The sequence below is a fragment of the Diplotaxodon limnothrissa genome, linkage group LG11 (assembly GCF_057381915.1).
Source record: "Diplotaxodon limnothrissa isolate DT_005_m linkage group LG11, D_limnothrissa_male_GT1.1, whole genome shotgun sequence".
NCBI classification, from domain to species: Eukaryota; Metazoa; Chordata; class Actinopteri; order Cichliformes; family Cichlidae; genus Diplotaxodon; species Diplotaxodon limnothrissa.
Window position 1 is genome coordinate 4,347,903 of NC_140606.1, and position 22,946 is coordinate 4,370,848.

The following is a 22,946-nucleotide window of genomic DNA, read 5'->3' on the forward strand; positions in this document are numbered from 1 at the left end:
ATGCGTACCGAACCGAAAGCACTGTATCGAACGGTTCAATATCGATACGAATATCGTTGCACCCCTAATATATATATATATATATATATATATATATATATATATATATATATATATATATATATATATATATATATATATATAAACATATAATAAAAAAAATCCTCCTTGTTATTTAAAACCACAAGTTTTAAGTTATTTCGTCAGATATTACTTCTCATCCTTGAGGAAACAGTATGAAAACACACTCTATTTACCCTAATAGGGAATATTGTTACATTCTCTAGTTCAACAGCCTTCAAGACTTGTCGTTATTTTGCATGTGTTGCAGCCCAGTCATTTGCTATCCCCGTATGAGAAATCCCACTTGTCTGTATGAAGGTCAGCAGTGCTGGTCAAGGTGAAGGAGGAGATATTAGTTTTAGAGGAGAGAAATAAGAATGGCTTATTCACCTTTCCAATATTTCTGTAGCCCCATGACACTTTCTACAACCATAAAACATTTCTAGAACGGCCCTTTGTTCCAGGGAGAATATAGAAAAAACACATCAGAACTATTAAAGCTGATAGCACTGCCATACAAATCAACAATCTGTCTTATCTCTGCCTCTCTCACATGGAAGACAAATTTCCAGTGTCTCTGGGAGAAAAACTACTTACCTTGTGTGACATGAGAAATATCCTCATAATACAACAATAATGCAATGCAGTGATAATGGCCATAATAGTATTCTCACTTTATCGCATCTGGTCGGGAAAATTGGAAGTCCATAAAATAAATAATGTTTACAGCGGAACTGCCTCACTTGTAATCGGCTTATATGTCATTTACATAAAACTCAGAGTCCCATGCAGTCACCCTGATTATGATGTTTAAGAGGAGCAGCAAATAAAAACAGACTTCATGGCCAATCCTGGCACCCTGGGAGGAGGCAGCCATTGTCAATAGTGAAACAAAAAGCCTGAAAAACATCAGCATATTTGGCCTTTTATTGATTGGCCATGTGTTTTTGTTTTTTAAAAAGACTGTTATTTTGTCTACCTATGGTAGACAAATGGTTGAGGCTTCTCTCTAACCTCAGCAACGCAAGAAAATGGGAAAGTTCAAACAGAACAGTTTGCTGGATACTGCAGATTTTACCACAGTATTAAAGTAGACAGCATTTATAATTCAATGAAACAATATATTATTGTTAAAAGTAACATTAAAGGTGCAACATATGGACCATCTAGATATTATATCTAGATTACATCTACTTGCTATTTGGCCATGCAAACCCCTGCATACATTGTTTTTGCTGATGTTAATGTAAGCAAAGATAAGTCTGACCAGTTACTCCTGAGGACTATCTCATCACTGGTTATGACTCACCTGTTTCTGTGTCACTTTTATTATTCACAGTGGCAAGCAGTGGCCATTGCTTCTGCTACACTTTCCTGGGACAATATGTAATGGGAAGCCTTCTATGTATATTCAACCACTGATTTAACTGATATTGGTACAGGACTTAAACTAGCTTAATGGGGTTGAAGCTTTAGTTTTAGTTTCTCAAATTAGACATCCCTATGCAAACACTGCTCCTCTCACATTTTGCATGCACACTTTGTTTCCCTGTGTTTTGTTTTCTTGCCATCACGTGACTCAATGGTGCTAAGCACACATATGTTCACAGCAGAGCATGATGGTAGAGTCCAAGAGGAGTGTCCCGCAGAGAGATTTTACAGTTGTAAATGAAAACATTGCAAGCTTTGTGTGTGTGAAGGCTATTTGAAATACCACTAGTTTATTCAAACACATGAAAAATCATGAAAAAGATCTAAGCAGCGGAAGAAGCAAATAGGAGAGGAAGCCCTCAGACACACCCAAACCTCAGAAAGATGTCACCGGCAGAGTGCTTTCAAAGAGTCAAAGAATATCCATTTGGCTTCCACAGTGGTCAAAAAAAGTGTTTTTGGACATGATAGGTGTTAATTTAGCAGACTGATTACCAATAGGGGCAGCACGGTGGCACGGTGGTTAGCACTGTTGCCGCACAGCAAGAAGGTCCTGAGTTCAATTCCAACATCAGGCCTATTCTCCCCGTGTTTGTGTGGGTTCCCTCCGGGTACTCCGGCTTCCTCCCACCGTCCAAAGACATGCAGCTTGTGGGGATAGGTTAACTAGATAATCCAAATTGCCACTAGGTGTGAATGTGCGAATGAATGTGAGTGCGAATGGTTGTCTGTCCCTGTGTGTTAGCCCTGCGACAGACTGGCGACCTGTCCAGGGTGTACCCCGCCTCTCGCCCTATGACAGCTGGGATAGGCTCCAGCGCCCCCCGCGACCCTGAAAAGGATAAGCGGGAGCAAATGGATGGATGATTACCAATAGGACTGTCACTGTGGGAGCATTTCTGTGGAATTTACATGTCCTCTCCACGTTTGCATGCGTTCTTTCCAGGTACCCCAGTTCATCCCACAGTCCAAAGACTTGCATTTGATTAGGATAATCTGTGATTCTAAATTGGTGTGAATAGTTGTCTGTGTCAGGTTGTGTTATGGAAACCTGATCTGCAGTGACCATCTGCTCTGACAGCAGCTGGGAGCGACTGGTGCGTGAGGACTGTGAACGCTTTGGCACTGGCAAGGTGCCCATGGCAGAACCCGCTGCTTGTTGAGAGCGATATGTGCTTTCACATCAAAAAGTCTGTCATTAAGTCTCCAATAACACCAGCAAAAGTCGCCAGATTTGTTGCTAGTTGCTTTTCAGAAAAAAAAGTTGCTCTGAAAACTCGCTAAATATAGCGACAAAGTCGGCAAGTTGGCAACACTGTGTATGACATGACAGCAAGCAGTGAATGACAAAGGACTAAAATACACAGCAGAGTAATCGGGGAACGCGAGACAGGAGGCAAACAGCTGAGAAAAATTAAGCAGTACAAGACAAGGGAGGTAAAACTAGACACAATAACAAAGCACACATGATGATCAAAGTAAAACAGGAAATATGACAAGTGCACACGGACACAGACTAAGAGACACAACATTACAGACATGGCAACAGAGGGAACATAGAGACGTGGGACCAGGACAGAGACAGAGGCACAGACACTGAGAAGCACAGAATCAAAACCTAAGAACTAAACTCTTAACAACAATTAAACCGAAACACCAGTTAATAACAACAACAATAACAAATAGAGAATCAGAACATAAACCATAATACAGAATTATAACAAAACACAAGAAACTGACCAAGAACCATCCAGGAGGAATGGCTTGTTACTGGATGGCCAAGTCATATCCATACTTTGAATCCGGTGAAAGGTTGAGGTGGGATTTGAGAGGGAAAAAATATTGCATTGAAGAGCAAGCCAAACTCAGACTAGTCTCATCTAGAAGAACATATTTCTTTTATTTCTTATATTTTTGTTGAATAATGCATGAAAAAGCTCATTTTCCTCCTGGAGTTTTTAAACATGTCAACATTAACTTTAGACACTGTTTAAAAGGGGATCAAATGTATGCTTACTTAGATTTATATCTTTATCTCCTCTATGGACTCATGCATACTGATCACAACTATTCACAGCAACGTAGCATATTGCTGCTCATTTTTCATAAATATTGTCATGTACTTGTACACTCTTTATTCTTTGCAACAACACACCAGAAGCATTATTCAAAATATTAACAGTTTTTGAATAAAAGGACTCCAAATTTCCTTGACAGGACCAATACTGGTTTCACAACCGTAGATCTGTTAAGAAAGAAATGTCAAGACAATCTCTATATGTTGATAAGTTGGGCAGTATGTGTGACAAAGATTTCAGGTATAGATGCTGATCACACCTTTGTCTACTCTTAGCAATCAGTACCAAACAAAATATCATGTGAGATAGCACATGACCATGGAGGTGGGAAGCTGCTGGTAGATGCCGTGTTTTTCTCAATTATAAAAATAAAATTGGATCAAGCTATGTCTACATGTTAATAGACTTGTGTTAATGAAGGTTTTTTTTTCAGTTCTCACTGAGCATTCAAAGAATTTTACATTACAAACTTTGTTCACCACATTCACACACCTGGGGTGTGTGCAATCTGGGGTTCAGTATTTCCTGATCTAGTTGATTTGTGGGCCTAGACATGGTCATGTACTGGTCAGTGTTGGGGAGTGATGGGATACATGTACTGGCATTACGCATTTAAAACACAAAATATGAGTAACTGTATTCCGTAAAAGTTACCATTTAAATAGGTGATAATTACAATACAGCTACTTTGTTGATATAAATGGATTACACTGCGATCTTTTTCTGTTTTATATGTTAGGCTATCCCCTATTTAATTTTGGTAATTCCACGCATTCCAAGAAACCCAAACAAACAGCTCTAATGTAAGCGTCCTGTTAATGTTGGTGGTGTCAGTTACGCAATGGACCTGGAGCCAGCACAACAGAGCCAGGAGTGCACAAGCAGGAATGCATTTCTTACTTGGAAATTCCAACACCACTTTACATTTAAAGAAGAAAGGGATGGGCGAAATCTGTCAGTGTTGTGCCAAAAACTGATCGTTTGTATTTAAACTGCTATAAATAACTTGTTGGTCTATAATATGTGAAACATATGTCAAATGTATCCCTCATGAGTCATCTTGAGCAACAAACAACATTCCTGTAACAAGGTAGAAGCTGCAATCAATTTGTGGCAGTGAATTTTATGTATTCTTTATTTATGCAGTTAAAAAAAATTCTTGTTGACTTTAAAAATGTCTCTTTTAATAGTAATCTGGCCAAGAGGACAGCTAAAATTGCAACAAATGCAAAAATAGTTCTGTAAACATATTTTAAGTGGACAAAAAGGAGCTGATTGTAACACAGTTACAAAGATACTTGAGAAACAGGTAATTTTTTAATTTTATATATAACCCCTTTGTAATACCTGTTCACCAAAGTCTATTTAGCAACATACGTAACGATATTACACACACACACACACAAAAACAACAACACACAGCTACACTGGAAATCAGTTTTTGGCAGACAATCACTTTTTGGCACAACACCAGCAACCAACCTGCTCTCAGCATCAAAAGACTCCAACCTAAAGAAACATCTGGAAGTAAGTTCTTTAAAAAAAAAAAAAACTAACCTTAGCCTACTGCAACTAGCTTGTTTTAGTTGTGGTAGCTACCAGGGTTATGTGCCACATCACTATCTTCGATGTACTATTGCTGTGTGATTTATGACTATTACTGAAGGCTACTCACAACCGAGCTAACATTGTTAGCTGGTGTTAGCTGAGGTTAGTGCATAGAGAGCTAGACTTGATGGATAGAATTAACAACCTGCTAGCTGCAAATAATCATGTTCGGTTCAGCAATAGTAATAAATCACACAGCAATTGTACATTCATGTAGTTGTGAAAAGCATGACCAATATATTAAGTAATCCAACGTATTCAGAGTATGTTACTCATGTAACTTAACAGAATACGTTACAAACTACATTTTGGGGCATGTATTCTGTAATCTGTAGTGGAATACATCTTAAAAGCAACCTTCCCAACACTGGTACTGGTTACTGGTAATTTCCTGCCTGTTGCCTTAGAGAAGCCAGTCTGAGTAGCTGCTTCAGCTGTCTTTGTTTAAACAGATAACAGATACGATTTATAGTGACACAGCTCATTCGACTAAGCTGTTAGAGAATATAATAAAGCTAGTCTAAAGCTTTTCTTGACTTACAATGAAGCCTTCATCACTGCTATTGAGGGTTAACCTTAAGCAAGCAAGGTGAACTAATCTCACAGTGATGTGCAGTGTGTACAGTTATGCTGGATTCAATAGGGGGAAACCTTGCTTTATAAGGCTTTTCACATCATGAGTGTGTAGGAGTCAAACAGAGTCAAGCACCAGCAGTCTCTGTGCTGCTGCTGTCATTGAGAGTCACTGTACTGTGGCCTTCAACCCAGCTGACATTTGCTTCCTAGAGCTGTAGAAACCAAAGTCACAGTCGAGGTAGAAATGAGTTTCTGGAAGCAAGACAGAATTTCAATGTCATACTACATCTTGACGAGTAGACACACATGCAAAAGAAACAGTGTACAAACCTACAGTAACATACAAATAGTGATGTAAGGCATGTTTACGTCTCACAGGACAGCAATGCAACCTTTTCACACAAATTGGTAATCTATAACTCTTCTCTGTCTTCTAGTCTGTTGTCTGAAATGTTACTGCTAAGCAATCAATCGCTGCTGTCTGTGTTCTTTTCAGTTTGTCCTCATACTTTGTGGCTCAGACCTGATTTCTGCTCTAGTGCAGTGTTTTCCAAAGATCACATGTCAGTCAAACAGCATGACTGCCTCTGAGAGAGTCTTATTTTTTTCTTAGGTTCTTTGACTGGGGATTTTCTATTAATCAAAGTTCTGTAGGCAGCAGTTTGTTGCCAGAGTATCTGTAAATATGAATTGTTCCTTTACTTTCAATTCTAAACTTGAAAAGAAAAGAAAGAAAATCCACCCCATGCCTGCATAGCATTTTGTCTGCCATAGAACAAGAGTGCAGAAGCTGCTTTCACTGAGTCAGAGGAGGATGAGTCACAACAACCTCTATACATTTAATATAATCCATAATGTAGTGGTTAACACATTCAGCTACCATGTAAAAGGTCTCTGGTTTGTGACAGAGAGAGGCACCATTTCTGGGAGGATGGGTGTCAGAAATAAAAATCAATTCAAATGCATGAATCTGCCTGATCTAGTGACCGGAGGAAAGCATTTTTGAGCAAACTTCTCCCTTAGTTCTTACATGCTCACAAGTTACTAATTTAGCTTCCAAGATTCAAAATTCAGTTGACACATTGCCACACCCAACACACTGCACTCACACACCAAGAGCCAAGAGCAATGAGAAGGGAAACGTCCGTATCAAATTTCAACAAAAGATACATCATAACATTTAATTTTGACAGACAAATCCGACCAGTCAATCATCTTTGTGTACGCAGTCTCATTGCTGGGGTTTGCAGCCTCAGTGTTGATTGAATTGCCTCTCTTTGTGTAGAACCATAACCTTACATCAAGACTGCCATTAGACATTTTTTGTGTCTGTAAAAGGCGATGATGAACTTTGCTTATGCCAAAACCTTTAACCCGACCAAGTTGCGAGCAGTCTGGTGGATGATAAGTCATTTAAGCTATACTGTACTCCACATTCACTGGTTACGTTCCATATATTTTTAGATCCAATAAAAAATTTGTATTCACAAACATTTCCGAAATGCATCCATGTTTTATTTGCAGTTAGGCTTTCGCTCTCTTTTTTAAATGCTCAGCCCAGCTGTGGCTGATTGGGGCAGAGCCAGAGGAGTGTCACTGGCATCAACCTGGTTAACTTCAAACACTGTTATTTCCACTCCATATCCTTCAAAGTGACATAAAGAGTCCAGAGGGACTGAAAGGAAGAGTGAGCAAAAAGCCAGTTTTCCTGGCAGCATTGGCACATCCTTTCAGTCCAAGTGCAGTGATCGCTGAGATTTGGAATGCTGTGATTCGTTTTTCTTTACTTTACTTGTGAAAACCACTTTAGATGTGTATACATATAGATAGGTCCATTCACTTACCAAGCATCATCCCTTTGTATGTCTTCTTCTTCCCTCTTCTATTGGTCCTCCTATGATCACGATAGCCAGCATTGTATACTGTTCTCAGTTTAGCCAGAGGAAAACTGTGCATTGATTTTCTGAGAGTCAGAGAAAGTAGGTGCTCACTGGGAGATCAATTTTCAAATCTGAAGACAGATGGAGTTATAAGTCTTAACAATGACATCATCATTGGCGTGAACATCCCCTTTCCAGTCAATAATGGTTCAGTCATTGTGTGAGTCTTTCCACTTTTTAAACGGCTTTAGCTTTTTCTCACTGAATTGCAATAACACATGTTTTATTAGTAATTATAAACCTTCTTGTACAACCGTCAACAATCAGAGTTCATCGTGCTCCGCTGAACACAGATGAGGTGATAAAACATCACAGCAACTAGAGACACTTGCAGAGGGGAGAGTAATCTGCCTCTACATAATGGATATAGATTCAATTTATTTTCAATGTAAAGTGAGTTGACAAGGCGGGACACCAGAAGAAAATGACAACCGCTCTTAATTGACCATTGCTGGTGTTGTGCACTGGTGCATCAAGGAGTTCAGCAACAATCAGGCTTGGCTTTAAGTGCCCACTTGCATCTCCCACTTCTTCCTCTGTGTCCTGCTCAATCTTTTTATGATAACAATATTGGTGTTGGCATGCAAGCATCTGCAGTTTCTAACTTTTACTTAAAAAATTCAACATACTACCTTTTAAAATAGTGAGTGATGGTGAAGATCTAACACCCACTAACGGATAACTAGCTGCTGTACCTGACTCAGATCATGGTGCTATATATTAGTTTCATGCAGTTCCTGGTATTCTGATGTATGTACTTTTACAGGATCAGAAAAAAAGTCTGTCTCTATTTTTGTTGTGTTTAGCTGGTGACACAGTGGGGACCTATCTGAACCTATCATGGGAAAGGATGTGGTGTAGTAAAATGTCTGTGATTTCAACAGTGGGCAGACCTCCTAACTCCTCAAATATGAATTGTTTAACTGAAGCACAGAATCCAACAACAAAATGCATTCTGTTCACAACCATAAATGTATTTTCTTCTGTTGAAGTAGACATAGAGAACAATGGCCTTCATTTACTAATATGTACATGGACTCTTGCCCTGGGCAAAAAAGAAGAAAGTTTATGCACTATTAGAGCTGTGTACTCGTGTGCATGTTAGTAAATCAGAATCATTTGGATGCAACAGACTTGTCCAGTTTGCATATAATCTGCGTAGCATCTGCATGCTACCACAGTCTCATTTCTACTGCAGGGAAGTACTGCACTGTGATGACTGCTAGGTTGAGCAAACGGCCTAAAATTTGAGTTCAGCAGGGTGCTGCTCTCTGCTTGTACGTGATTTCTGTGATCACTCAATGACTTTATGTGAACAATATGTGCCCACTCCCTCTTATTCTTGTATTCTAAATGTTTTAATTAACTGCGCTCTCGCACTGCAGGCTTACTTGTTGTTCCTAGAGTATTTAAAAGTAGAATGGGAGGCAGAGCCTTCAGTTTTCAGGCCCCTCTTCTGTGGAACCAGCTTCTAAACACTATCTCTACTTGAGATTAGGCTTTAAACTTTCCTTTTTGCTAAAGCATATAGTTAGGGCTGGACCAGGTGACCCTGAATCCTCTCTTAGTTTTGCTGCAATAGGTGTAGGCTGCTGGGGGATTCCCATGATGCATTGAGTGTTTCTTCTACAGTTACCTTTCCTACTCACTATGTGTTAACAGACCACTCTGCACTTAATCATCACTTGTTATTAATCTGTGTCTCTATTCCACAGCATATCTTTATCCTGTCTTCCTTCTGTCACCCCAATCAGTCACGGCACTTGCCCGCCCCTCCCTGAGCCTGGTCCTGCCAGAGATTTCTTCCTGTTAAAAGGGAGTTTTTCCTTCCCACTGTCACCACAGTGCTTGCTTTCATATGATTGTTGGGTTTTCTCTGTATATATGGTCTACCTTACAGTATAAAAATGTGTAAAATGCCCCCAGCCGACTGGTGTTGTGATTTGGCGCTATCTAAATAAAATTGAATTAAATTGAAATTGAATTACAAAAAGTTAAAGTCTACACCTTTACATTTAGTATATTTAGTTTTCTTTAATTTACATTTTTTATTCCCTCTATTGATCGTCAAGTCTCAATTCCTACTGCGAAATCTTGATAGTAAGGTCAAAATTTGAAATTAAACCACAGCATGGAATCATTTGACTAGAGCTATTCAACAATGTCAACACTTCAGACTGGTGTGAAATGGTGTGGACAGTATTTTCTTTCATGATTTCTTTCATAACCCTTATTACCAAATGAGCATGATCTAAATAAATTAAATAGGAGATTAACATCTTTATTCACTCCCATTCCCCATGGGATGGACGTAGAGACCTAAAATTCATTCCAGATACACAATATAACCATCCCTCCCAAACAGTGGTCACAAATCAGTCCAAATGTGTGGTAGTGGGCACATCTGCTATATTGAGATAATCCATCCCACCTCACAGGTGTGCCACATCAGGATGCTGATCTGACATCATGAGTAGTGCACAGGTGTACCTCAGACTGCCCACAACAAAAGGCCACCCTGGAATGTGCAGTTTTTTGCACTATTGGGGGTCTGGGGACCCAGAACCGGTCAGTATCTGGTGCAACCACCATTTGCCTCATGCAGTGCAACACATCGTCGCATGGAGTCTATCAGATTGTCAATTGTGGCCTGTGGAATGTTGGTCCACTTCAATGGCTGTGCGAGGTTGTTGGATATTCGTGGGAACTGGTACACGCTGTCGTATACGCCGGTCAAGCACATCCCGAACATGCTCAATGGGTGACATGTCCGGTGAGTATGCTGGCCATGCAAGAACTGGGACATTCTCAGCTGCCATCTGCCCTGAACAATGTGAACCATGATTCATCCGTGAAGCGCACACCTCTCCAACGTGCCAGACGCCATCGAATGTGAGCATTTGCCCACACAAGTCTGTTACGGCGACGAGCTGGAGTCAGGTCAAGACCCCGATGAGGACGACGGGCATGCAGTTGAGCGTCCCTGAGACGGTTTCTGACAGTTTGTGCAGAAATTGTTTGGTTGTGCAAACCAATTGTTCCAGCAGCTGTCTGGGTGGCTGGTCTCAGACGATCTTGGAGGTGAACCTGCTGGATGTGGAGGTCCTGGGCTGGTGTGGTTACACGAGGTCTGCGGTTGTGAGGCCGGTTGGATGTGCTGCCATATTCTCTGAAACGCCTGTGGAGACGGCTTATGGTTGAGAAATGAACATTCAATGCACGGGCGACAGATCTGGTTGACATTCCTGCTGTCAGCATGCCAATTGCACGCTCCCTCATTGCTTGTGGCATCTGTGGCATTTTGCTGTGAGACAAAACTGCACATTCCAGGGTGGCCTTTTGTTGTGGGCAGTCTGAGGTACACCTGTGCACTACTCATGATGTCAGATCAGCATCCTGATGTGGCACACCTGTGAGGTGGGATGGATTATCTCAATATAGCAGATGTGCCCACTACCACACATTTGGACTGATTTGTGACCACTGTTTGGGAGGGATGGTTATATTGTGTATCTGGAATGAATTTTAGGTCTCTACGTCCATCCCATGGGGAATGGGAGCAAAAACAAAAGTGTTGCGTTTATATTTTTGTTCAGTATAGTTACCAGTCTGACATTGTCAGTTCCCTGTTTGTTTTTTCCTCACTGGTTTAGGTCTACAGGCTGAGCGGCGCAATCAGCTGACAGAGCAGTACTATTTTAAGCAATAGAATATGTCTCGTGTGCATTACTTTTCCCTCGAACAGTCTCTCACTGTCGTTCTCTAAAACCTAAAAGAGAATTATGGATTTGATCAACTGGTCTCTGAATGCTATTGACACCCTTTTCTCAACGAGAAGTCTGGGCTCAGGAGAGCCCGAGTGCCCTGGAGGGACTTTCCCTGCCGGATACACGATGGATGGGTGGCAGGAATGGAGGATCTTGTGCCTGGCGGGACTGTCGATCAAGGACGCTGAAGATATCTACCTATTCGGAACCATGATAACAGGGTTCTTGCTGATCGGAGCTGGCTTGGCCCTGACTTATCGGAGAAATAAGAGAGCGGAACCAGCTGTTCAAACCCCCCCCCCAAGGCTGACTGCTGGAATTGAAGCGATGGAACGAGGCGCGACCTCTCACACCGAACGCAGCATGGTTAACACCTTGGAGACGCTTACAGCTGCCGTGAAGACTCAAACTAACACCATTGAGCGTATGATGGGATACATCAGAGAGGGGCCCGCTCAAAATGACACCCTTGAGCGAAAGTTGGATCACATCGCAGAACGGATCACTGCAGTTGTGGGGTCTCAGAATCAAAAGAATGACAACACCACGGAACAGAAGTTTGATACCATCATGGGGAGGCTCGCGGCTCTCCAACGGGAGATCGAGAGACCAGTGTCAGAGTGCTAAATTCGAGCTGCTCGCATAAAGGAGAAATCAACAATATTCAACATATAGACACCACGGCGTCAGCTGCTCAGGCCCAAGGCTAGAGCCGACCAAAACAACTCCCTGATAACGACTGTGTGATGACTATTCTTCCCATCCCATGCAAGGCCACCTGGGTTGGCTGGCAGACTGTTTACTTAGCCTGATAGGGCGAAGGACACTGTCTCAGCTGGACTCTGGACACGCACACACATACACTTACATTGATAAGCCCGCACTCATCCCCCTCCCTTTCCAAACGCCTTCGATGCTTGTTTCCTGTGGGGGAAGACGGCGGGTCTGCGTGCCGCGCTGAAATGGTAGCGCTGTGTAGGACGACTGTTGTGTTCCTTCGGATTACCCCCCCCCCTATCCAACCCCTGTGGCTTGTCACGTGCTCTAATGTTGTGATGTGGACATTAATGTGCTCTTTTTTTTTTTGTTTCCTGTTCTCATGCTGTCCTCCCATAGGTGCCCAGCGTGAGAAGAGGTCTCTTTTTTTCCTGTTGTACTTTTCCCATTGTTGTGTACTTTTTCAGTGTTTTCTCTGTAATGCTGCCGATCTCCGACTGTATTCCCATGTGATGTCTTTGTTGCGTGTGTAAGTCTTTGTTGCGTGTGTAAATCTATTCCTCTGCGGGGCAACCTGCATATGGCCAATAAAGCATTCATTCAATTCTCTTTTCCCATGCACAAACCATGGAAACCTCATGTCCTTGTTTTTCATTGAGTAGAACTTCATACTTGAGGAAATACCAAAATGTAAGTGCGGGGTTGGTGTAGCTCAGGAGGTAGAGCAGGTCAGTTGCTGGTTGGGACGGTTGGTGGTTCAATTCCTGGCTTCCACAATCTGCATGCCAAATATCCTTGGGCATAATACTAACCCTAAGTTGCTTTCTGGTGCATCCATTGGAGTGTGAAAGTTAGAAAGCACTTGTGATTGTCAGGATACATGTAGTATTTCATGTCCATTTTAAGGTGGATTGATCCACTTTTGCAGCAAGCCTCAAGTGGCCATTCAAGGAACTGGTGTTTAGTTTGAATTTTCACCTTCAGAGATTAGTGCTTGGTTGAAGCATAAGAATACAGAAGTAAATTTTGTGAGATGACATTTGGAAAGGGTCTGTCAAAGACAAATGCACTGAAAGCTGGTGAAAACTAAAAGCAGACAAACCATCAGATGAAGTGGAAGCACAGACAGACTGTGTGTGCGCACTGTTAGTGTGTCACTTGGTAGGTTAACAGCGACAGCAGTAAATAAAAGTGAAATCAGTGAAGTCAGTAAAATCTTGCAATGAGCAGATAATGCATACAGTACAAACTGTTACACATATACAGACACTGGATGTGTTTCAACCACATACAGAGATTGCACCATTGACAGTGCACGAATGATGCAAGACTATAGATATTTATGCATTTGATGAAAATGCTGCTGTCATTAACAGTACTTTGATATATGACTTCTCGGTGATAGCTCTGTTTGCCAGTGTTCTCCACAGATGAGAGTTGCCATGGGACAGCGATGAGAGCGTCTGCTTGTCTGTCTCTCTCTCCGTCGTCTTCCTTTATTGTTTTGCTTCCTTTTAGCTGCTCTGCCTCTGCTAAGACAGAGGCTGTCAGGATTGGCTGAGAGCTAAATTGCTCAGCGCGAGCTCGGTCACAGCTCATCTCTCCTTGAGATAATGAAATGACAATTAATGAGAAAGCTGTTGCCATTCGCTCATTTGTTCACTTGCAAGTCGAACGGCAGTATGTAGAGACAGACAGAAAGCACTGCAGTCGTGGCAGGCATTGGAAAGTGCCCAGCGGTTGTTTTCATATTAAAGCTGCTGTTAAAAATTCATGTGACTATCACAAAACGAAAGTTTAGCCCAGTGGTCAAACCATGATTCAAAGGAAATATCATTTCAATACCAGACTGAAAACAATTTCCAGATAGATTTCTACCTAAATCTAAATGTCAACAATCAGAATACATGTGCTTGTCTGTCGAATTATGTGGGTAGAGACTTTGGATGCACCTCTAGAGAGATATGTCGCACGTGTGGAAAAGGCATATCCTTTATTAACCCAGAGACACTTCAGTCGATACATTATTTACCATAGCCTGGGCCCTACACAGCAAAGAGCCAAACAGAGCTCTGGCCTACTGAGATAGTCCCTGACAAAATGGCAGAATACACACATATTTCCTCAAAAAGAAAGAGTGAAAGCAGGCCCTTGGGCATCTCATAAAACCTCTCTCCAATATGTGCTGTGAAGTCAAAATTGTAGCCCAAAAACCACAGAGAGTAAAAAAATAAATTCTATTTAATTTCTGTCTGCTGTTGTTGTCCGTTAATGCATTTTCCTCCCAAAGTCAATACACTTGTAGAATAAAACATAAAATTATCTTAGTAGAAGTAACATGCTCACAGAATAGGAATTGCATACTGTATATGGATTTGTGTTTTTAAAAGACTCCGGGCAGGCATTTTATGTTTCTGCCTGTAAATACAATTATTTTAACTGAAGGCAAAAGCTAGTAAAGTATGACATGAAATTGCATCATTTCTGTTATTATGCTAGTGGGGGATGTGATAAAGCTGTGTAATCTAGTTAGCAAAGTCCCTGTTTGCATGGCTGATCAAGCTAAGCTTCGTGTGAGTGCATTACAATAAAAAGGCTCAGTCAAGTACACAAAATGAAAATGGAACAAAATGACTCCAAGGTGTGGAGCACACTGCAGCATGGGACGATTCAGTGCTTACCTGGTATTGGTTGGCCTTGGCGAGTTCTTGATTGGCTGACTCCACATTAGAAGAAGCTGTCTGGATGTAATCTTCAATACTATCTGAGGAAACAAAGAACAGATTGGATTCCTTTTAATATAACAACATACAACAATACTCATTCATTCACTGACTTGCTCACTACTGGTTTGTAGAGCCTCACAAGTACTACAGTTGCAGGAATTTCACCTCATCAGAAATCACTGCACATCTATAACATTGTACATATTGAACAAAAATGATACACAATATCTGTAATAGTAGTATAGAAGTAAAAACACCCCTGTCAAAACAATGCACTACATATTTGCCATACATCATGCCTCAGAAACCAGTGTTGCAAATATATACTTTAAAGGCCTTCAAAATATGAAACAATCTTTCTGCCATCATCATGCTGAAGATTTGATTGCCAGCAATCTTAGTTGCCCATCTCAGCGTTGTGGACGTGTACAGGTCTTGTAGGGAATTGCAGCCAATCATCTTCTCATTGAAATGGACGACACACTGCAGTCTGGCTTTGTCCTTGGCAGTGGCAGCAGCGAACTAGATGGTGATGGAGGAGGTGAGGAAAGACTCAATGATGGAGGAGCTAAAATTGTACCATCACGGACTTAGACAGGTTATATTTCTTCAGCTGGTGCAGGAAGTGGCTTCTTGTTGAAGTAGCTGATCTTTAGGTCCCACTTTAGGTGCTGGGAGATTGTTCCCAGGAAGTGGAAGGACTTGATTGTCTCCACTGGACAGGCATGCTGGAATATGGGAACTGGTGGAGCTGGAAGTCCAGTATCATCTCTACTGTTTTGATAGCATTGAGCTCCATGTTGCTCCAGACTCAACCCCACCTGAGGTGAGCCCTGAGAGCGTGGTGTCAACCGCAAACTTCGGGATTTTAATGGAGTGGTGATTGGAGGTGCAGCTGTTAGTGTATAGAGATATGCAGAGGATAAAGTACAAAGCCCTGAGGGGAAGCAGTGCTGATCCACTGAAAGTCTAAACCATACCAGTCTCACATGCTTCCTTGAATTGAACTGGGAGATCGTATCCTGCAGCCCAGCTGGGAGGATGATATTAAAAGCATAACTAAAGTCCATAAAAGGCAACCTCAAGTGCAGTGCCATAATAACTGCATCATCCACTGACCTGTCGGGTCTGTATTCAAGGACCAAGATGGGGACGATGAAGTATGTGAGATGGGACAATACAAGCTTAGATGTCAACCAGGACTTGTAATTACTAGAACTCACCCTGGCGTGTGATGCATTATACTTTAACACTAGCATCCCCAGGCTTCTACCTTTCTACCTATAAAACCCGAGAGCAGTCAAATGGTGGAAGTGGAAGCTAAATTGGCTAAATTGACCGCGGAGTCATCATTTTGCGTTTCTACCTTTAAAAGCCGGAGAGCAGTCAGTCAAATGCTGGAGTCGTTCATATGTATATTAGGTCGTTACCTAGGAATTCTGGAGGGAGGGGAGTGGGGGTGAGTGATTGAGGGGGTGGGGGAGTGGAGTGTTTCAGTTTGCCATCTTAGGGAGAAATCAACACATGTCCTTTGTATGTCCTTTGTTGCTGACATTTATTGATGAAAACAGTACAAAAAACCAACCATTTGTACACATATTTACAAATAATGATAAAAAGTGAGTGAGTACATTTCAACATTTTCAGCAATCACTCACAATCCTGGCACTGCCACGGTATCTGTCGTCTGCATTTACCACATGTGTACCTGTAGCAGTGAACACATCGCACAGTGGCCTGATTTTTTTTGCATCTGTGTACTTGGATTTTAGGTCGCAAGCCACCCAAAACTTGCTCCATGCACCACTCAGCAGGCCATTTGTAAATATGTGTACAAATGGTTGGTTTTTTGTACTGTTTTTATCAATAAATGTCAGCAACAAAGGACATACACCCATGTGTGTTGATTTCTCCCTAAGATGGCAAACTGAAACACTCCAAGTTGGTGACTTTTGGAGATTTGTTTCCCTGGATGATTGAGAATGCATCAAGATGAAACACAAAAGGAAGCTCACCGCTTTTAGCAGCTCCCCCACCCCCTCAATCACTCACTGAGTGATTGAGGGGGTGGGGGAGTGGAGTGTTTCAGTGTTTCAGTTTGCCATCTTAGGGAGAAATCAACACATGTCCTTTGTATGTCCTTTGTTGCTGACATTTATTGATAAAAACAGTACAAAAAACCAACCATTTGTACACATATTTACAAATGGCCTGCTGAGTGGTGCATGGAGCATGTTCATTGGTTCATGGACCTCCCTGAACTAATGGCATTTATGGCAGCAACAAAAGCGGTGAGCTTCCTTTTGTGTTTCATCTTGATGCATTCTCAATCATCCAGGGAAACAAATCTCCAAAAGTCACCAACTTGGAGTGTTTCAGTTTGCCATCTTAGGGAGAAATCAACACACATGGGTGTATGTCCTTTGTTGCTGACATTTATTGATGAAAACAGTACAAAAAACCAACCATTTGTACACATATTTACAAATGGCCTGCTGAGTGGTGCATGGAGCATGTTCATTGGTTCATGGACCTCCCTGAACTAATGGCATTTATTGCAATTGTCATCTTGCGGGGGGTTTACAGGGTTCCATCGGTAAATGACTGCTGGTCAGCAAACCTGGGAAACCCACAGATAATTGGAACTATGGCACGAAACCGCTTCCAAGACATCATGCAACACTCCACTCCCCCACCCCCTCAATCACTCACCCCCACTCCCCTCCCTCCAGAATTCCTAGGTAACGACCTAATATACATATGAACGACTCCAGCATTTGACTGACTGCTCTCCGGCTTTTAAAGGTAGAAACGCAAAATGATGACTCCGCAGGGGTCTAAGGTAGAAAACCAAAATGACTGCTCTCCGGGGGTCTAAGTGTTAACTTAGTGCTCCATGTTTACATATAATGGTGGAGTGCTAAGTTAAGACTAGATTAAACTCAGTTGTGCATAGCTGGAGACCCGAGTAGCCATTCCTGTTATACTTCTTTAAAGTCTGCCTGGGCATAAACATGCTTGGTGGATTGTTATGTAAACTCTCTGTGGACTAGTTCACATGGCCATAAGAAACAGGAAGACACACTGATGCACTCTCACACTTACTGTCTGATGATGAAATTTATCTCATTGGGACCCAAGCAGACCGTAGTGAACATAGTCACTTTGGCTTCAAAAGGCCAACATGGCAGCAGCCAAAGCTCCAAGTTTCAGAGATGGGTGACATCTCTATTGTTCATCGTTTGTATAGTTTAGAGGTAAAGCCTACTCTTTGTTTTTTTTTTAGCAAACTGTGTGAGATTCTTTTCGATTTAAACATTTCATGTGAATATCACGATGGCTGAAGCCTGTTAATATGCAGCTGCTATCAACCTGCATGTGCTAAGCAGGACTTGAAACAATTACTCGTGCTGAAGTTAGCAGGTAGTCAGTATACCCTGCAGGAGCTGCTTTCTTAGACTACAGCATCAATTAATGTTCAATGGGAAGACATGTTACAGTAATCTGTCAAAATAAAGTTCACAAAGTCAGCAGTTCGTAAGCTTTTGACGTTGGCCTCGAGGTGTGGCCTCATTTAACCTCCTATAATCTCATATAACTTGCCTTAGTAGCCTAATGGGTACTACTGTTGTACCTTTCTGTGTGTGGAGACAGAAATATTGAGAAAGTCAAGATGGTGCAAAGGACAGAAGCAGGAAAAAAGACAGAAACAAGACCAGGACACAGTTCATAGGTAGCTGAGGCCTTATGTACTGTTTTTAACCACTGCAACCCTACACTGCTTATCTAACTGAAAAATTATCAAAAGAAATGTTTCAAATCTTGTGGTGATTCAGATATATTCATAAGTAACACATTAATGATGCTCTTCTTGGCCTTTCATTGCAAGATTTTTAAGTAAATTTGTGCCCGTCCGCATCCGACCCCCCTTCTGATTTACAGTATTAAATCTTTCTATTAAGAATCCGACTTTAAAAGAAAGTTCATTTTCTGTTATTTTAACTATGATTAATTCTCGTACAGTACATTAACAGAGGCTTCAAGGTATTACCACTGAAAGGAATTGTGATCATAGCACTTGAAATATGTGCCCTGAAATTAACAAAAAAAGAATATGAGCAAATATATAATTGTGGAATACACCAGGCACAGACACACGCACACACAGGTATGTACTGCCAACTTCCACATTTATTGAAGCTTTGAGTGTTGAGTTTTGACAGCTGACTCAGTCGTACAGTCTGACAGCTCACGAGCCCAGCTGATCTCTCCTCTGGCCGCCCCTCCCCGTCTCACTATAAACACAGCGGAGGGAGACCATCATCAGTACATAAACACCATCAGCTGTTCTTACCGGCCTCGCAGCGCCGCCCTGTTGAGCCTTCTGCTGCACTCCTCCCCTGCAGCTGCGCCCGGGGCCACGCCTCCGCCACACACCCCCACCGCCCGTTCGAGGCCGGGGAGCTGTCCGGCCGAGCCAACTCCCCCCCGCGAGCGAGAGAGGAAATCGGCCACCGCCATCTGCGCCCCCGGCCTATGGATCACCTTGAACTTAAAGGGCTGCAACGCCAGATACCACCGGGTGATCCGGGCGTTGGCATCCTTCATGCGGTGGAGCCACTGCAGCGGGGCGTGGTCCGAACAGAGGGTGAATGAGCGTCCCAGGAGGTAATAGCGCAGGGAGCCGACCGCCCACCGGATGGCCAGGCACTCCTTCTCCACGGTGCTGTACCGGCGCTCGCGCTCCGCTAGCTTCCGGCTGATGTATAGGACAGGGCGGTCAGCCCCCCTCACCTGCTGGGACAAAACGGCTCCCAGCCCTCTGTCCGAGGCGTCAGTCTGCAGAACAAAAGGGAGGGAAAAGTTAGGAGTGTGAAGCAGCGGCTCCCCACAGAGAGCCTTTTTCACCTGCACAAACGCCGCCTGGCACGGCCCCGTCCACTGGACCAGATCCGGGGCACCCTTTCGAGTGAGATCGGTCAGGGGGCTGGTTAGCTGCGCAAACCCCGGCACAAAGCGACGATAGTAACCCGCCAACCCCAAGAACCGTCTCACCTCCTTTTTCGTCCTGGGGCGCGGGCAGGATGCGATAGCCGCCGTCTTCTCCACCTGTGGACGCACCTGCCCGCCCCCCAGGTGGTACCCCAGATACTGCACCTCCCTCCGTCCAACCGCGCACTTCTTCGGATTGGCCGTGAGCCCCGCCCCCCTCAGGGACTCCAGGACCGCGGCCACCCGCAGCACATGCTCCGCCCAGGTGTCGCTGTGGATGATCACGTCATCCAGGTAGGCGGCAGCATACGCTGCGTGCGGACGCAGTACCCGGTCCATGAGACGCTGGAAAGTGGCCGGGGCCCCGAACAGGCCGAACGGAAGTGTCACGAACTGGTACAAACCGTACGGAGTGGAGAAGGCCGTTTTCTCCCTGGCCTCGGCAGACAAGGGAATCTGCCAATAGCCCTTGGTTAAGTCCAGTGTCGTGAAAAAGCGGGCCGTGCCTAACCGGTCCAGGAGCTCGTCGACCCGAGGCATGGGGTAGGCATCAAAGCGTGACACTTCGTTCACCCTGCGATAGTCGACACAGAACCGTATAGACCCATCCTTCTTCGCCACCAGAACGATGGGGCTACACCAGGCGCTGTGCGACTCTTCTATTACTCCCATCCTCAGCATTTCCGCCAATTCCCTCTGCACGATTTTTCGCTTGTGCTCCGGGAGCCTGTAGGGCCGTGAACGCACCGTCACGCCAGGCTGCGTCACGAAATGGTGCTCGATGAGGGACGTCCGGCCGGGCAGGGGGGAGAACACGTCCGCAAAACGCTGTTGCAACGCGACAACATCCGCTCTCTGGGCCTGTGTGAGATGGTCATCACAAGGGAGGGAGGCGGGAATGATAGAATTTGGCACCTCAGGCCCCAACTCATCTCTCTCCTTCACCAAGCTCACCAGAGAAGCGGTTTCAACCTCTCGCCACAGTTTGAGGAGATTGAGGTGATAAATCTGCGTGGCTCCTCCCCTGTCCGACCGAGCGACCTCATAGTCCACGTCCCCGACTCGCCGTGTGACCACAAAGGGTCCTTGCCACTTGGCGAGCAACTTCGAGCTGGAAGTAGGGAGTAACACAAGCACTTTATCTCCCGGTGAGAATTGCCTGAGCCTAGCCCCTCTGTCATACAGGCGTTGCTGACGCTGCTGAGCCCGGAGCAAATTCTCCCGTGACAACCTCCCCAAAGTGTGGAGTTTTGCTCTCAGGTCCAACACGTACTGAATCTCATTTTTGGCGGGGCTCGGACCGTCCTCCCAGTTTTCTTTAATCAGGTCGAGCACCCCACGTGGCCTCCTGCCGAACAGCAGTTCAAAGGGAGAAAATCCCGTGGAGGCCTGGGGCACCTCCCGCACTGCGAATAACAGAGGGTCTAGCCAGTGATCCCAATTGCGTTCATCCTCGTTAATGAACTTCCGAATCATGGACTTTAAAGTCTTATTCAGCCGCTCCACCAGCCCGTCAGTCTGAGGGTGGTAGACGCTGGTCCGAATAGATTTAATCCCCAGTAATTCGTACAGTTCCCGCAGTGTACGAGACATAAACGACGTGCCCTGGTCAGTCAGTATCTCTTTCGGGATTCCGACTCGGGAGATGACCTGAAACAGTGCCTGCGCCACACTCTTTGCAGAGATGGTGCGCAGCGGAACTGCTTCCGGGTACCGCGTTGCGTAATCCACCAGGACTAACACAAAGCGGTAGCCGCGTGCACTCCGGTGAAACGGCCCGATGAGGTCCATGCCGATGCGCTCAAACGGGACCTCAATGAGGGGGAGAGGGCGCAGCGGCGCCTTCGGTATGGCCGGCTGGTTAACAAGTTGGCAGTCCGGGCAGGACGCGCACCAGCGGCGCACATCCGCTCGGATGCCCGGCCAATAAAATCGGGCCGTTATTCGCTCCAGAGTTTTCTCGTAGCCCATATGCCCTGCCATGGGGTTATAGTGGGCCGCCTGGAAAAGAGTTTCCCGGCGGCCCTGCGGCACCAACAACTGGGTGTGTGTTTCCTCGGTCTGAGTGTCACGACTCACTCGATATAACCGGTCGTTTAATAAGACGAAACGCGGGTAGGTCTGCGCGGCCTCAGGGCGCACCACGTGACCATCAATAGCCATCACTTGGTCAAAGGCTGAGCGTAGGGTGCCGTCACGAGACTGCTCCAGTGGGAAATCACCCATGGGGGACACTTCCGGGGCCGGCGGGACGTCCCGTGAGGGACCCGCCGGCTCCTCCCCCCCGGAGTCGGTGTCGGACGACCCCGCGTCACCGCTGAATGCCGCGCACACGCTACACCCCGCTTCCGGTCGTGATCGCACCCCCGCGTACTGCCCCAGTAGCTGATGAAACCCCGGCCAATTGGTACCCAGAATCAGGGGGTGCGACAGGCGCGGGCTAACCGCCGCCGTTACTCTATGCATTTTGCCCTTATACTTTAATAACAGCGGCACTATGGGATACCTGTGAACGTCACCATGCACACACCTCACCTCCACCCATTCTGCCTCCAGCAATGCCCCGGGGCGAACCAAGCTTTGGTGTACGAGGGTCTGCGTGCAGCCCGTGTCCACCAACGCCTGGCGTATACCCCCTCGAGTCCTTACCGGAATACTGTATGTCCCTCCTGGACCGGGGGAGGGTGCTGGGGCGCCAGCAACGCGGAACACCTGCCCCACTTCCATAAGCGGACAATCCCTCCTCAGGTGCCCCGGCTGCCCGCACTTCCAACACTCCGGCCCCGGCGTCTGTGCTGCTCTCCGTGGCTCGGGGGCGGCTCCACTTGGCTCGGCTCCCCTGGACGGCACCAACGCCGCGAAAGGGTTAGTGGGGCTCAGCGCCGGCAGCCGCTCGGCCTGCCCTGGTGCCGGCACACGGCGCCTCGGGGCTGGCACTGGGGCCTGTTTGTTCGGCCTCCGTCCGGCGTCCCCGGGTTCCCCTGCTCCAGCGGCAAGGTGGTCCTCCGCCAGCGTCACCGCTACCTCCAAGCTTGCGGGCCGGTGGCA

The 22,946-nt window shown here is 44.9% G+C and overlaps 1 protein-coding gene across 1 annotated transcript in view; it reads right to left on the minus strand.

Annotated features, from left to right (window-relative positions):
• The window catches only part of tsnare1 (T-SNARE Domain Containing 1), a 267,379-nt gene that overhangs the window by 77,204 nt on the left and 167,229 nt on the right, over nucleotides 1-22,946 (minus strand). Inside the window, exon 9 of the mRNA XM_085366785.1 lies at nucleotides 14,862-14,944. Coding sequence (XP_085222911.1) covers nucleotides 14,862-14,944 — 83 coding nt within the window. The remainder of the gene's footprint in view (nucleotides 1-14,861; nucleotides 14,945-22,946) is intronic.